Source organism: Furipterus horrens, unplaced genomic scaffold (genome assembly GCF_987537825.1).
Source record: "Furipterus horrens unplaced genomic scaffold, mFurHor1.1.pri manual_scaffold_11, whole genome shotgun sequence".
Classification (NCBI taxonomy): domain Eukaryota; kingdom Metazoa; phylum Chordata; class Mammalia; order Chiroptera; family Furipteridae; genus Furipterus; species Furipterus horrens.
The window spans coordinates 59749944-59767256 of record NW_028327181.1 but is presented as its reverse complement, the minus strand read 5'-3'; the positions used below and the strand labels follow the sequence as shown (position 1 = coordinate 59767256).

Genomic DNA, 17313 nt, shown 5'->3' with positions numbered 1-17313 from the left:
ATTTTTTGAGTGGTCCTGAGACTGTATCCTCACTCAGAAGATGAGCCCGCTGTGGCTCAGAGAAACTGGACCATTTGACTGAGGCGCAGAGTTGGAGCTAAAACCTACCTCTCCGCCTCCAGCTTTCCCACCAGCCTGTGGTCCCACTCAGTGTTATATTTTGAAAAAGTGGTCATGATTCAGAAGCTGAGAAGTCATTTTTCTCAAGGAGATTTTGTTGTGGTTGTTGTAATGGGACTTACTTGGGAAGGGACTTTTGTCTGCAGTCTAAAACACGTAAGATTAGCTTTATAGTTTGTCTTTTTTATTTTTAAAGGTTCAGGTGATGAAGAGGCCTTAGTATCACTATATTGTTTCCTGAGGGTTCAAATTCATTGCTGAGGGTGTAAAAGAGACGAGGTCTTCCTATGCTGCCCAGGCTGGAGTACAGTGGCATTCACAGGTGCAATCCCACTATGGATCAGGGAGTTTTATCCTGCTCTGTTTCTCACTTGGGCCAGCTCACTTCTCCTTAGGCAGCTGGTGATCCCCTGCTTCCAGGAAGTCACCATATTGATGCTGAACTTAGCGCAGACGCCCAACAGGCATAGCACTCTACATCCCAGAAATCCTGGGCTCAAGCATACCTCCTGCCCAGCCTCCTGAGTAGCTGGGACTACAGGTGTGTGCCACCGCTCCCAGCCATAGTTTGTTCTTGAACTCCAACCCATCTGACATTTTGATTCATTCATGTTCATGGCACCAGAGATAGGATGGGGAACAAGACAGACATGATCCCTGCCATCATGGAGTCCAAGGAGGAGAAGACAAATAAATGAGCAGTTGCAATATTTTAACGAATACCTGGGTAGGGGATTTCATCATTCATCATCTCCTGAACATGTCAGCTTAGCTCTCAGTTGTACTCTTATCTGGTCCAGTGATGACAAGGTGGGATGGTGGCAGGAACATCTAACCCAAACTTGACAATGGGGAAGGCTTCCCAGTAGAAGGGACTTTAATTTGAAGACTGAAGGATGAGTAAGAGTTTTAGCCAGATTGGGATTGGAAGGGATGGGGTGGGCGCTAAGGTTTCAAGAAGATGGGAAAGCAATATGAAGGCCTGGAGGTGAGATTGTGGCCCACGTCTCAGTTCTTGCTCATTAGATCAGATGTCATGATCTGGCTGTTAGAGAGACTTGGAAAAAGCAGATCAATGGGGAACGCTCAGAAAATACATATCACTTTCTTATATCTTAACAGAAAAAACTCGAGTCTCCACCCCCATCCACCAATCCCTTCCTGGAAGATGAGCCAACACCAGAGATGGAGGAACTGGCCATGGAGAAAGGAGATTTAGATCAAGTAAGTCTGGTTTGCATTTCCATGTGCAGCTACCTAATTCTTGTTTCTGAAGATGGGTCTGCTTGCTCTAAATTGACCATGTTCAGAGATTACAACTTTGGTGGTCTTCACAGAAAGCCTTTGTCTGAAAGTATTTAGAAAACCAAGTGAAACAGCAGCCCTTCCTGCCCCACATCTCTATTTCTGAAGAGCCTCACCACCAGAATCCGCAACACGCACAAGCTTAATTAGCCCATGAGGTGTAGCAGCAGAATTCTGCCCAGCCTCATTCATCAGCTTTAGCTTTCGGTTGTTCTCTTATCTGGTCCAGTGACGACATGAGAGGCTGAACGGTCCCCAGTGAAGTCAGCAGCACCGTCAGCTAGGAGACGCCTCCACTTAGTGTAAAACGGTCACTGGAAGCCTGGAAGCCACTGGGGAGGCCCGGAAGCATCAAGGTGACCCAATGGCATATTTGGAGAGTTACTTTTCAGGGCACACTGGCACTTTCATCTCCTTTGGATTTTTCTGTCCAGCTCTGCATTTCCTTTCCCTTCATCCTACAGAACGGTGTTTTTATTTCACTCTCATTTTATGACAGGAGGGGTTAGAGCAATAAATCAGAACTTTTTCTGTCTGGATTAATGGTCCTTCCTTTTAATTTTCTACACTTGGCTCCTAAAGAATTATTTTATAGTATTGCTTCGCTCCAGACACCATCAAAGGGAAGCTGGCCGGGAAGACTAGCTCTGGGAAGCTCATAGCTTCGTTCTTTGCAGCCAGCCCCATGCTCCTGGCAGGGCGAGGGTAGGTGTACAATCCTGGCAGGAGCCAGGAGAACAGAATTTCCAGGAGCAGTTCTGAAGTGAGGCAATAAAATGTGTCTGGTCCATTGATTAAATAATTGTAATAACATGGATACCCCACATTTTTATGGTGCTTTCTAGTTTAAAAGTCTTTTACATGCTTCATTTCATTTCATCTTCACTTCACAGTGCCTACCTCTCATTTTATATGCTTTTATATGAGCTGCAATGCCTGCAGCTCAAAGAGGTTAAGCTATTTGCCCAGGGTTACAGAATCTAGAAGCGGAATAGCTAGGACTGGAAGCCAAGTCTGCAAGTCAGAAGCTAGAATTCTTTTCTTGGTGCTCTTCTTATTAAACTGTGATGTCTCAGTGAAAAGTAGAGGACATAGAAATTAATCCCAAGGATAAAGGTGAATGAATAAAACTGAAGGGTTAGCTTGAAGCTGTATCCCAGGGATCTATGGGATTAAATGTAATTGATTTAACACCATCCTATCAGCCAGCATGGGAGAAAACAAGAGATTCTTCTAACATTTTGGGAGGAAAGACGATGGGAAGGAGGAATCTGGATGTAGAGTTCATTCTTTTGGTGTCTGTCCTCCAGCCACACGGACTCACCTGCCCCCTTGGAGCTTGCTTTGTGTAGCAGTGCCACTTTCAGGGCCCTCACCTCTCCTGGTGCTAGTGGCTGCCATTGTCATGCCCCGAACTGTGGAGCTGAGCACTCAGGCGCTGTAGTGCTGCTGTGAGAAGTTATCCTTTTTAGCTTGTGGTCTCTGGGTGTTATTACACCGGATTAGGATAGAGTCCCCCATTACCTACAAAATCAGTTTTGCCAGGTAAAATACGATTTTTATTTTTCATGAAACTTTTCACTCATTCTGGAAGCTCAAAGTTATTGTTGTAATGACCAAGAGCTGCTCATTCCAAGGACACAGAACACAGATACATGTGGTAAAGCTGAGTCATGTGCTAGGGAAAATGCCATACTCTGGTCTGTCATTAACTGACCCATGTGACCTTCAGTAGATTTTCACTCTCTCTTCGTCTTTACAGAGAACTCATGGCCCTGACCAGTGTGGCTCAGTTGGTTGAAACATCTTCCTATAGCCGAAGGTTTGAGGGTTTGATTCCCAGTCTGGGCGCTATTCCCCAGTCTGGATACGTATGGGAAGCAACCAGTCTCTGCTTCTCTCTCACATTGATGTTTCTCTCTCTCCTGTCCTCTAAAAGCAATGGAAAAAAATGTCCTTGGGTGAGGACAAAGAAAAGAAGAGAGAGAATTAATGGCTTTCAAACTGATTCCTTAGTGCCCCCATCCAATGTCACTGTGGGGAGTTGGGAGGAGACCAGGACCCTAGGTGCCTCCAAGCAGAACAGTTCTGTTATGAGCCACTTTTATCGTGGACTTCAAGGTAAAATTTCTTCTGAATCAGGGGTTTTATGTGTGTTTAAAAATAAAGTACTAAAAAATCCTTGGACTGGATTTTCCACCTGCAGTTTCGCAGGCTCTTGCTTGTTAGTAATAAAACGTACACACCAGCGACTGATGCCTCCTCACATACCTTCCCCGACCCCGCACTGCCTCACCAGCGCTTGTCTTGCTCGTGATTCACTAGGTGGACTAGGTGGGAGCTCCAGGGGCCCCCTCTTCCCAGCTGCTTACTGGCTTCCGGAGCTGGGTGCACAAGAGCCCGGTGGGGCACTGGGGAGAAAGGCCATCTGGTGCTGTGGTGAGCTTGGCCAGACATGGGGGGGAGGGCCCCCAGCAGCGGCCCTGGGCCGCCCAACCCATTGCAGCACAGCAGCCAGTGGACAGTTGCCCTCAAGGTGAGGCTAACGCCTGCTCGCCACTGCAGTTGAGGTTATGGTGAAGGGAGAGTGAACTTGAAAAGAGGCATTCTGTTTGAACAAATCAGTTGCCAACATTTCCCCAATGATAAAAAGTGGCATATGAAAAGAAACTGTGGGTACGCAAAGAATAAAAGAAAGAGGGAGAAGAAATAAGGAATTTCTGGTTAAAAATGTCCCCTTCTGGTGATCCGAGCAGTTAGATTTAATCTGTTGACATTGGATAGTAATAAAAGGAAATGGGGCCAGCTGCAGACCTCCTTACTGTGACAACAGTAACCTCGTATTATTCCATCAAACTCGAGGAGGAAATGGCTTAAACATCTGCAGCTTTTGGACAGAATTCACACACTCAGAAATCCAGCCTGAGTGCTACTGCTAAATGACTTAGCGTATGCCTTAGGCTGAGAGTGAGCCCTTTGGGGAGCTGGACAGTGCAAAGGGAGGCACCCGTTGAGCTGCAACTCCAGCACCTATTATTTAAATACGAGCACATTTATAAAGCAGCTATAGGCAGGAGGCAGCCTTGTCGAAAAAGGAAACCCCAGGCGATCTCTCCTATTGTTCTCCTCTTCCTTCCATCTCACACTAAAAACGCTGCGAGAGGACCAAGAGATGTGGTGACAGGTCTCTGTTGTCACTGCTAGGAGCAGCATTAGTGGGCAGAGGCTGGGCAGAGCAGTCACCTGCGGGTGGGGTTGGGACGCACGCTCTGTCTGACTGTGCCTCCCTCTGAGTGCCAGGTTCAGAGTGTTCTGTGGGGCCTCATCGAGCACAGGGCCTGGGGGACCCTCACTAGGAGGGGTTGGTTACGATATCATGTAGCCCTTTAATCTCTTATCACTTAGAATCTGTATTTTATACTTACACTGAATGAGCTCTTCAGGCTTAGAGATTTTTATCATATATCACTTTTGTGCATACATGAAAAGGAAAACATAAGCAAAATAAAATAGGTTAAAATATTCCTAAAACTTCTTCACATTCAGAGTCCATCTCTCCTGAACCACTTTTTAAAAAACTTGGAATAATTACATACAGACTCATAAGACTGGTAACAGCTAACACAATGCATTATGAAAACCAGGAAATTGATTTTAACCCCCTTTTTGCTCAGGCATGGATGTCTGTATTTTCCTATACATTATTGTCCTCCGGGCCATCCAGAATGTTGGTGGTGTGCCATTTCTTAAGGGTGCTCCACTGCTGTCTCTGGGTTTTCTGCCGGGCCATTGGCACCCATTTTCCATGTTTTCTGTTTGACTTTACTTTTTAAAAAAATTTTCAAAGTTAGAGAAGTTTTAAGAATATTACAAAGAACTCTTTAACATCTTTCACCTGGGTTCACCAGTTGTTAATATTTTGGTGCATTTACTCTTTATCATTTCCTCCTACTTCCTCTCTCTCCCTCCCTCCCTCCCTCTCACCTTCTCCCTCCCTTCTCTCTCTTTCAGAACAATTTGTAAGTTTGCAGATATCATGCCCTTGACTTCTAAATATTCCAGTATGTATTTCTTAAGAAGGATGGTCACTTATATTACCACAGATCAAAATTAGAAAATTTAACATCATTTCAATACTATTGTCCATAGACTTCATTTAAATGTCATAATGTAGTCATTCTAAAGTGATAAATTAAAATATTGTCAGTAGTTGGAAAACTACCTATGAATTAATAAGTAAATAAAGCCAAAAAGAAAACATATACGTTGATTTAAAACATGACAACATTCTGTATTACATAAACTCGGGGTCCTTTTGTGGAAGTTTGACAGGAGAGGGTATTGACCTTTGTTCGGAATAAAAAGAAATATGTATGACAATCCTTGTTTAGTTTTAGATGTTTTAAAAAGGAATTAAGTAGAAAACACAGTCTTTAAATATTTGTTTGTGTAAATGGCCTGTATATCAGTTGTCCCCAGTTGTTAGCTGGTCCAGGTTTTCATTGGTCTAAAGCAAAAAATAGAGACATAACAGTCAACCAGTCTCCAGTCTTCTATTTTCTTTTCTTTTTCCTTTCCTTTCCTTTTCTTCTCTCCCTTTCTTTCCTTTTCTTTCTTCCTTTCTTTCATCTGTCTCTCTGTCTATTATAAGGCCACCACCTATATTTTCTTAGAAAGGACTGCCTTTATTCTGCTACTATTGTTTAATTTATTTATTGTTTTTCTATTACAGTTGTCCCACTTTTTGCCCCATTGCTCCCCCAATGCTTTTTTTAAATAAATATAAAAATGTAAAGCATATGCAGTACTTTCTTTTAGGAACTAGTGGTGAGGCTAGAAATTTGCCAAATAAAAAGGTAGCAACCCTATGTTGGTCCCCTCCCCTCTTTCTTACACTTACTTGTTGATGAAATTCAACAGTCTAGGAACCATTGCAGGAAGGCAGTGGTATAGTAGAAAGAGTTCTAATTTAGGGGATAGGAAACTTCCCATATGCCTTTGGGCAGGCTGTTAGGACTCCCTCTGGACCCCTCCTTCTTTAGGTATAAAGAGTAGTAATAACTCTACATTGAGGGTTGCTGGGAGGAATAGATGAGATACTACTTTGTATCAAAAAGCCTGACCTATAATAACAATCAGTAAAAGGAAGCTATCAAAATTAGATCGTGTGAAAGCACTATAAATTTTAAAGCACTATACAATTATAAGGTGCTGTTATTAGCTAGGATTTAAATTTTTAAAACATCACTCAGATGATGGATAGCTTCCAAATTGAAAACGCATGTGTTATCTAAGTAGCAGTAAATCTTTCACCATACAAAGCAAGTAAATGTTGCTAACAAAGGTGGCTTATTGTTCACAAAGTTGGCATGAATTATAATGCAGGATATTGTCCCAGTTTAGTTACATTGAGCACTTCTTATCTATAAGTTAGGAGTGAACTTGGAAAGGATGTTTACTTTAAAACAGCTTGAAAATTTGCAAAGATGGCTAAAGTATAGGGTTTCTTTTTTATTTTCTTCTTTTTCTTTTTCTTTTTTTCTTTTACAGCCAAAGAAGCCTAAAGCCCCAGACAATCCATTTCACGGCATTGTTTCCAAGTGTTTTGAGCCTCATCTCTACGTGTATATTGAGTCCCAGGACAAGTGAGTGATGAACATTTTGCTCTTTTCAACTGCATTTCTGCCTCCTGTGGTCATGGTTAGGCTTCCCACAGGCACAGCTCTTTCCATAGGCTGAAGGAGGGTCTTGGCATGCTTGTGACCCTCCCAGGAAACCTGTTAAGGATATTTTTATGTCTCTTGAATGTTATTTATTGTGTCTATAAATCTCAAAAGCCTGATTTTTTTACTCTAATAAGGCCCCAAATGGATCCCAACACCCTTCCCACGTGGGCACTGAGCCCTTACATAACAGCTTTATATGTCAGCACACGAGGCTTTACAGTGGCAGGCACTGGGAAGTGGAAAAAGAAAGCCTAATCTCTAATGTATATGTTTTTAAGTATAATCTGTTTAACTTTTCATATTGAAAAAGAGGTATAAAACATTCTCATAGACCATTCCTCTCGAGAATGTTAACATTTTTCACAACCCTAGTTATCAAAATCAGGAGGGTAACACTGTCCCATTAATGTCCGTTTTCTGGTCCAAGGTCCAGCAGTGCATTTGGTTGTCAGGTCTCTTTAGTCTCCTTTAATCTTAAGTGGTTCCTCAGTCTTTTTGTTGTCTTTCATGACCTTGACTCTTTTGAAGAGTATTGATCAGTTTTGTATAATGCCCTTAATTTTGGTTTGTCTCATGTTGCCTCTTGATTAAATCCAGATTATGCATTTTGAGCAAAAATACCAGAGGTCAGGCTGTGTCAGTATATTGTATCAGGAGGCACATCATGTGGATCTGTCCCATTACTGATGATGCTGGCTTTGATCACTTGCTTTAAGTGGTGTCTGCCCATGTTCTCTACTGTGAAGCTACTGTTTGTGTAATTAATAAGTATCTTATGGGGGATACCTTGGGACTATGTAAATATCCTGTTTCTTATCGCACGTTGCCCACTCATTTTGACATCCCTTGATGATTCCTGCCTGAAGTAATTATTACTGTAGTGTTTACTGAATGTTGATTGTTTCCATCATTTCTTCTACTATAAGGAAGAGCTTCCCTTCTTCCCCCATTTGTTTGTTTGCTTATTTAAGTCAGTTTGGGCTGATGAATTCTTACCTTCTTTTATGGATTATTGTTCATTTATATGTATTCCTCTTACAAACTTAATTGCTCCAGAAAATATATAGAGCAGCCCACTATAGGCAAGTTTCCTTACAGCCAGAAGAATATGTTCATGTTCCAGTGGTCGCTGTCCATGCGAAGGTGGAAGACCCCCTCTCATCTCTGAATCTCTGCCCGCAGCCAGAGTATCCAGAGCCTTCCACACTGGAAGGAAGATTTTGAAAAGGTCAGGTTTCTGAAACAGCCAAGCTGACTGAAGACAGGCTGGCCCAGGCTCTGAGGGGAAGCTGGGGAGCCTACGGAACACACATAGCAGGATCAGACAGTGGCTCACACGGGGAACAGCAGTGGCTGTGAAAAAGTTTGCGAGGGGAGTTCTCTGGGAAAGCATTTACGTGCTGAAATCCAGTACCTCCCGCCCCCTTTTTTTATTGATTCTGTCATGGGTTGGCAAATTCTTGTTTCCAAATATGTTTCAGGGATAAGCCATAAGATTAAGAGAATATTTCAATTGGAATCACCACATAGGACATTATTATTTGCCTACTTGATTTTATAGTTTCTACTCTTTTCCTCCCCAGTGACAAATGCTTTGTATTAAAATCCCAGAAAATGACTTTGTAAAAGATTTCTACATTAACAAAAACCTCCTCACTGATCCCCCCCATCCACTCCACCCAAAAAAGTTGCCTTGACATTTTTTGCCTTGTAATGCCACAGTTTTCTTCCTGCTCTCTATCCCTTGGGTTTATGTCTGCAGACACACAGGGGAGTAGTGCCTGTTGCCACTTAGTCCTTTGAAAGCACCCCATCTTCTGCATTCAGAAAATTTTCTCTCAGGAGTTAATAAGATACCCCAGAGAAGACGAGAAAAAAGGACCAGTTATTCGCTCACTAGATCAACAGGTCTTAAAGCAACCCACCTGGATGACTATTTTAGGACAAAACCCCTTCTTCTCTTATCAACCCAAGTTCTTATTTTTAAAAAGGCTTAAAAGCTATTGGGTCCAGGGTTTAAAGTGCCTACAAGACAACCACATACTCTCCCCAAACCTACCTGACTTAAAGAGTCATTTTTCTGAATTATTATGATTCTGGTATCTACTCTTTTCACGTGGCCTTGATTCATATGGCGTATACTCATTGTTGATGGTGCTTTGGGCCAAGAGCCAGACCCTCCCTCCCTTAGGGACTCTCCATTTCTCCATGAAAAATGAAGTGCCAGCCACTCATCCTGCCGTTGGGCCTCACTGGGATGTTTCCAGAGCACGAGGGCAGTAGCGGAAGCTACTCGTAGGAGAACTGCGTAGGTTGTACTGCTGTCGCTCCAGAAAAGGCAGCAAAAGCTTGAAGTAGAAAATAAAATTCACAAAATCCATTTTCTCATCTGTTAAGGGAGAGAAGCAGACAAAATAATGCTTAAAGCAGTGGTTATTAACCTTTTCCGAGACATAGATCCCTTTGAGAACCTGATGAAAACCAGAGACCCTCTTGCCAAAACAAATCTTTATAAACCCACACACTATTTTCTGAGTGCAATTTCAGGGGGTTCTATAAAGCCCTTCCTACCTGAAATCAAAGAATCTTAAGGCTGGGGGAGAAACTCCCGTGGGGACTGATTTTGTACAAATTACTTACTCTTGTATTTCTGACTCAAAAATCTTCCAGGGAGGAAAATCTTAGACCATTCACAAGCTCCCAGATGACAGAGTCCCAGCCCAGTGTAGTGGAAAGAACGTGGTCTGGATGCCAGACAGACCTGGACCTGAGTCAGAACTCTGCACTCACTAGCCTGGGCGAGCATGGTACTTAACCTCTCTGCGTTTGTTTGGTCCCCTCTGCAGTAAAGTTAGTAACCCTAACCCTAACCCTAACCCTAACCCCTCCACAGGATTAGTGGTGAGGATGGAGTGAGGTGACATCAGGTACCTGGCACAAGTGAGTGGTGCTCAGGAACTGTGCCTGCCCTGCCCTCCCTGTGATCTTGTGCCAGACTCTTAGGCAGTTGGGTGGCATGATCAGTTTTGCCTCACCTGGGGTCCATCCCCTCATCTCCCCACCCTCCCTCCTGCCCAGGGAATATTCTGGTAGCATCTGCCCCAGCCAAAAGCCAAGCGGCCACAGGAAGACTGCAGAGCCAGTACCCTGGGGGGAGGCAGGAAGTGGGAATGTCCCCGAAGCCACCTCTTTAAACAGGTTGGGCTAAGCTGTCATTCTCTGCTTTAAGCAGCTTTCTCAATTTATTGTTTATGTTCAGGGAGAAAGTTAGTCCATCTTCTGCTCTTGGGAATGTAGTGATTTTTTTTCATGTGGACTGTTGCAGAAGAGATTTCTCTACATGGCACTTTGTTCACTCCATTTGGATACATTCTCAGTCAAAGAAATTTTTAGTGACTCCATTTCTGCCCATTCTCCTGAGTTCCTTCTAATGACTTGTTGAAATAGAGCTCCCCCTTCCTCTGGCTTGGTAAGCCTGGAGTTTCTCTGTAAGTTAATTTCAAACTTTCAGGGTTGTTACAAGAATTGTACGTAGAGATTCTGTATATCCTTCACCTGGATTCCTCAATTAAGAGTTATCTCCCCCTTCTCTCTCATATACATACTCACGTATGTACACATATTCACATATACATGCACATACATACTTTTTCTGAGTGATAGGAATTTTCAAATTGCAGACAAGATGCCCCATTACACCTTAATACTTCACTGTGTGTTTCTTACAAATAAGGGCACAGTCTGCATAAGTATACCACAGCCATCAAAATCAGGAAATTAACATTGATCCAGTATTACCATTTGATCCATGGGCCCCACTGCATTTCACCAGTTGTCCCAGTCATGTATTTTATAATCCAGAATTTATTCCAGGATTATGGGTTGCATGTACTTGTCTTTTGGTCTCCTTCAGTTCAAAAGAATAACTCGCCCTTTCTTTACCTTCCATGACCTTGAAATTTTTGAAGAGTTCAGGCCGTTACTTTGTGGAATTTATGCAGAAACGGAGCTATGTTCTCAGTAACTCATATCAGGAGGCACCAGTGTCACTTTGTCCCACAACTTGTGTTCATTTTTATTACTTGGTTTAGATGGTATCTGCTTGTTTTCTCTGTTTATTGATAAGTATAATTTGTGTCAGGAGAAATTTTGAAACCATATAAATATCCTTTTTCTCATATTTCACTGACTTATTTTACCACCTGAATTATTTATTACTTACACAGTTATCAAAAGGTGATTCTTCTCATTCTGTCATTTATTTCTTCTACATTTATTAGTTGGCATTATATTTTAAGCAAAAGCCTTCTCTTCTCCCTATTTATTTATCATAGGGACTCATAGGTTTCTATTTTATTCAGTGGGTTGTAGCCATAACTGTCTTTTTTTAACTTTATGTTGGAATAAATTTAGACCTATAGAAAAATTTCAGAAATAGTACAGATTTCCCATATTCCCTTCTCCCAACTTCCCTAATGTTAAGTCTTACATAACATCTTACAGTTATCAAAGCCAGCAAGCTAAACATTGGTACAGTATTGTACTAAACACCAGACCTAATTTGGATTTCACCAATTTTCCCACTAATTTTTTTTTTCTTACAGGATCCATCATTATTTATTCCAATGCTCAAATAGTCCCAGATTTGGCCATTGGAACCCCCTTCAAACTGGTTTTTCACCTCTTTTTGCATGCCCTGGTCATTTTTTTGAGCGCTTCTTTTCTGGCACAACAAAATACACCAGGCTCATCTTGTGCCTTCCTACCTCTGCCCTGGAGTCATTCATCTTTTTAGGATCCCATGTTCCTTTGGGGGAATGGTATTTAGAAACTAATTTGTTCTGGGTATCAGATATGTTTGTCACTGCTTAGGTGTCATGCTTATAGGTCCTCTCTGAAAAGTTAAGAAATATATGTATGTGTATATACACATACCTCTGTATCTATTTTTATACCTATTTATATATTAAAACCTGTGAGTTTATGCTGATACCTCCAATTATAATCTAACCACAGGTAATTTTGTTTTTTTAGCTTCCTCCTTTACATGTCTGTAACTGCCTTCTACAGCAGTAAGAAACTTAGCTCCCAGTATCCTTTCCATATTTACTTATTTGTTCCATTTACATATATGTAACCCATCTCCTGCTTGGCCCCAAGACAGACTTTGGCTCCCCAACCCCATAGGTCATACCAGAACCAAATCCTTGGTCCCAACTAAAAGGAAGGGGAAGAGGGGCACAAATTAGTTTGAGTGCCCTTGAATTAACAAGTTCTAGAACTTCCGGGGACCTTGGGGTGCTTTGTCCATGCTTACCTCCTCGCCTGCTCTTGCTGACTACCATCTTCCTCTCCCAGCGCCATCGCTCCTTTACTTCCCAGTAGGAACATTGTTTCTATAAATGCTGCATGCGCGTCCACCAGAAGAAACTGCCTTGGTCATCCATTGATAAGCTTGGTCTGCAATGTGGTGATACCGCTCTGCAATAGTCTTTATTCCCAGGTCATTTTATTTATCGGTGGAACTCTCAGCAGCATTTCACGTGCCCCCCCGAAATGCGTACCCAGTTCTTGGGCAAAAACTCAAGCTACAGGGAAGAGGGCAAAAGACTAACTTTCTTCAAGCTGGAGAGAAAATGAGTAACAGCAGTGTTATATACCATGTATCTGTGTAGTGCTTTACAGTTTTGAAATCAAAGCATAGTATAGTAAATGAATAGACCTTAGCTTTAGAGTCAGATTAACCCAAGTTCAAATTCCCACTCTGATAATTCTGTGACCTAGGGAAAATTATATTATTTTCTCCAGCCTCAGTTTCTTTTATAAAATGGGGATAATAAGGTCTTTTACTCAGGTCTATTGTGAGGATTAAACAAGATTGTATTTATAATGCACCCAGCACATGCCTAGTTTATAGGCTTCTATCTCTAGTGGGAGAGATGGACCAGAGAAAGATTATAGTACACAGTGTGAGGGGATACAGATACGAATAACTTGCGGTAGAAATGCAGGGGAGTGTATAAATCAAATCACAGGCAGCCTTTTCTCATTTATATATCTTTTCTCTCAGCCAAACCCCTCTCCTCCTTTCCACTCTCTTCCTCGCACCATATCTGTGCTCACTTCTGACTTCATGCCTTAATTCTCTCACCCTAAGCTGCTGTGAAATTTTTCTCTCCAGTTGTGTTACTTTCTTTGTCTAAAACAAATTGCACATCTTAGGTATACTGCAAGATTAGCATTTCAGTGCTTTCTGGGAATCTAAATATCATAAGCAGGGGGTTCCTATCTACCCAAATAGATCAAAGCTTCTAATGTCTTAACCCCAGCTGCACCTGATGATTCCAGTCAACAGACAGGTCAGTGTGCCTCACGTCCCTTTCTTCAGCTGTCCTACGAGAAGGTCTTACCAAAACTTGGGGAAGTGTTTGGTGCTTGGAGGAAATGATAACCTTTGCTTTGTGGCTGTTGTTGCATTCATTTATATCTTATATTTATAACCCACGACTGGATTGGGTCATTTATTCAAACTAATGAACCTTGCCCATTCCTACTGGGGTAACTTTTACTGTTCTCTTCTGTGAAATGCTAATTACTTGTTTTCTAATGTCTTGTATGGCATAGGACTGGGCTGACACAGAGTGGAAGATGGAAGGGAGGGGGAGCTTCGTCTGGTTTATTTCTCATCCACATCAGAAAACAATGTCAAAAGTCACCTGATAGATATTCTACAAAATATAAGTCTTTAGAGTTTTTGTAAGTGGAAATTTCCTTTATGATGTATGAACATAATTAATTTATAACCTTACTCATCAGGATGGCTCTGAAATAGGGGGTAGGTGAGTAAGTGTCCTGACTTAAGTTTCTAGGGGAGTTAGGTAAGTGGTTAAAGTAAAAACACTTCAGAGCTCTGGCGCGCATTTCGGTTGGCACTGTAGATTTGGAGATTAGAATTTCTCATAAAAAGATGTTTGGCTTCTGTTACATGCGCTCCTCCACTGCACCAGCCCCTACTTCCTCTCCACCTTCCCACTCTTTCATTCCCGCCCCTTACGGGCAAAGTGTGGAGGTTGACCAGCTGACTGCTGGGCACCAACATAATTGGGAGTTGAGGTTCGCACATCAGCATGAGTGGGCCTGGGGGGAGCAGAAGTAATACAAACATGATCCCTACTCTCAAGAAGCTTATGATAACATACTTGAAACAGAGAAGAGGATTCTGCTACTGTGTAGCAAGCAGCTTTCACCTTTAGTACCAACTTAGAAGAATGATTCTGAAATTGTACCAAGGATCAGTGAACAGATTGCCATAGTCAATGAGCATTGCCACCACGGGCCCAGAATGGGAGAGGGTCGATGTGTTTCTTGAATATTTGATATCCCCACAGTGTATATTTGTGTTAAAAAATAAAGTGGCAGTGTATTACAGATGACAGACGCTGAAATGGAGACAGGATTGTTATGAGCAGGTGTTGCCTGGCTGCGCCCTGAGCTGAGTAGAGGTGGCGGGAGAACATGAGGGCAGAGGGAGGCATCCAGGCAAAGGCGCAGAGTCAGGGACAGAGAGGGCACAGGGGGCCACTGAGGGGAGTCTTGACTGGAGAAAAGGGTCCCTATGGAGGGGGCAGAGAGTAAATGGGAAGGTTAGGCAAGAAAAGGTTGTGAGAAATGGGGGTGGAGACCCCGGAGTTCCTCCCCTGCTGCTGACCATCACCACAAAGACCTAGGCTAAGCGTGAAGTTCTTTGAGGAAAGAATGGCTGCATCTGTGTAACAGAACCCCTGGGCTGCTCCGACTGAAACAGAACCCACGGGCTGTTTAGTTAGGGGCCCGACTGCCCGCCGCCAGAATCATAACTCTGAATACCAGAGTTTGGTGAAAAGAAAAAGGATTGTTTATTTACACATAGTCCTGCCTCCCCCTCCCAGACCTGGCCAGTCTTAGGAAGTCAGAAACACCGTTTCCCTACTTCCCAGGCACAGTTCAGCTTTACCAGTAGCTGCCAATCACTCAGTTCTGATTGGGGAGGTCCTTTCTGTGCTGTGGTGCCCTCCAGCTCTCAATGCAGGACCGCCTGGATTCTCAGCCTCCTTGTAAACTGCCTTCTTCCTGCAAACCGCATGGATCTCCTCTCCTTCTCAAAGCAGCCTGGCAAGAGCCTCTTCTTAAAGCAGCCTGGAGATCCCTTCTCCAAGCCAGATGGAGGGAGCCCACAAGAGCCAGAGAGTGAGGGCGTGAGAGCCTGAGAGAGAGAGCCTCCTAGAGCCAGAGCCAGCCCAAAAAATGTCCGCAGCTGCTTCTCTCTTCCTCCCTGCGTCCTCTCTCCCCCTGCGTCCTCTCCTGCAGTGGGTGTTGCAAACAGTCCTGACCATTCACAGAACCCTACGTAGGCTCTGTCTGCTTCTTCCGTACCAGCCCACAGTCCAAGATCCCTCCCATCTTCCTGAGTCTTGGAAGTCAGCGGATCTTTGCAACAATGTATCCAGCCACTAGCTCCAGGCATGCAAGGGCATCCTGAAAGCTGCTTCCTGCTCCCTATCTCCCAGCCGCAAACTCTGGGGTTTGTTTTTGGACTCCCCTGTTTCTGTAACATCTGGATATAATAAACTTTCAATAACAAAAGCTCTTGAGTAAAATGTCAATTTTCTCCTATTCCTGCTAATTGATGCTGTGTGTGGTTTTTGTCTTTTTCTTCCTGACTGTTATATAAATACATTTTAAAAGCACAGCTGGATCCCCTAGCTTTAGACAACCACCTACAAAGATGCAAAATGTCAAGAGGGGTGCGGACACCCCCTCCCATTTTTCATACAGCACAACTGTGCAGGGAACAACCAGTACAGCCCTGCTGGGTTCTAACTAGTGATGACTCATTATGACTGAAGCAGAGGCAGTGATATTTCAACGGGAAATGGGAGAAAATGGCAGCTCTCGTCACCACCGTGATCTGGGGCAAACCTGGAGCTTCTCAGACCCTCTCTTCTCCCAAAACTTTTTATACCTTTTAAGTCTGGAAATTTTAAGAAAAAAACAACATTAAAGGAGAAAAGAAAGCATTATAATATATCTTTATAGTTTCTCTTGGTTTAGGCATCTATCTTGTAGGCAAATTTAGGTTAATGATACCTAAATATTTGCTGACATCATAACCTTTTTGTGTTTTAGAAGGAAGTAGGGTAGAATGGTCAGAAGCAGGAGGTTTGGAGTCAGGCTGCTTGGTTTTGAATTCCAGCTCTCCCACTCTTGCTCTATGACCTTGGACAAGGTCCTTAACTTTTCTGCACTTTGCTTTTTGTAAATGAGGGTAGTAATATAATAGTACCTACTTCATAAGGTTATTATAAAGATTAAGTGAAATTCATTGAAATGATGCATAAAATGCTGACATAGTGCCTGGTGTATCATAAAGATTCAGAAATGATCACTGTCATTATTTAGGGTGTTCACTTGTGGAAAGGGGAGATGGTTCTAATATGGTACAGTAGGCCCGGTGCCTGCACTGAAGTGGCAGGTTCTGGGCTCAGCTCTGCCACGAAATTGTGTGACCAACTTTCTAGGCCTTCCTTAATTTTCACATCTCTTAGCGGGTTCAGTAATACCTTATCTCCCTCACAGGGGCTTGCGGTCATATAGGATCGTAAAATGCCTTGAAAAGTATAAAGCAGCGTGCAGATGCCACATTTTATTGCTGCTGTTATTGTAGGAGCAGTGGGGGTGGTTAACGATGACACTGATAAAAAGGAGTCTAGTTTTACATTGGGAACAACTTATCCTGTGGCAGTGGAGCACATTTATTTGCTTTATCTTTCTTGAAATAGAATAACATTTCAGGTTTTCTTCCTCCTAGAAACCTTGGAGAGCTGATAGATCGGTTTGTGGCCGATTTCAAAGCCCAGGGACCACCCAAGCCCAACACTGACGAAGGGGGTGCCGTGCTCCCCAGCTGTGCCGACCTCTTTGTCTACTACAAGAAGTGCATGGTGCAGTGCTCTCAGCTCAGTACTGGGGAGCCCATGATCGCTCTGACCACCATTTTCCAGAAGTACCTCCGAGAATATGCCTGGAAAATCCTCTCTGGCAACCTGCCCAAGTGAGTCCTGTTCTTCCTGGTCAGAGTGAATTAAGATTCTAAACATACCTAAATATGGGGACCTTTAAGGAA

The 17313-nt window shown here is 43.0% G+C and overlaps 1 protein-coding gene and 1 non-coding gene across 2 annotated transcripts in view; one reads left to right on the top strand and one right to left on the bottom strand.

The window, feature by feature from the left end:
- VPS53 (VPS53 subunit of GARP complex) overlaps positions 1–17313 on the top strand; it is a 134250-nt gene that overhangs the window by 73642 nt on the left and 43295 nt on the right. The window contains exons 12-14 of the mRNA XM_090257191.1: positions 1243–1344; positions 6976–7070; positions 16999–17241. Of these exons, the coding sequence (XP_090113317.1) occupies positions 1243–1344; positions 6976–7070; positions 16999–17241 (440 nt within the window). The remainder of the gene's footprint in view (positions 1–1242; positions 1345–6975; positions 7071–16998; positions 17242–17313) is intronic.
- On the bottom strand, positions 390–682 carry LOC149997900 (signal recognition particle RNA). Its single transcript, XR_016507303.1, has one exon.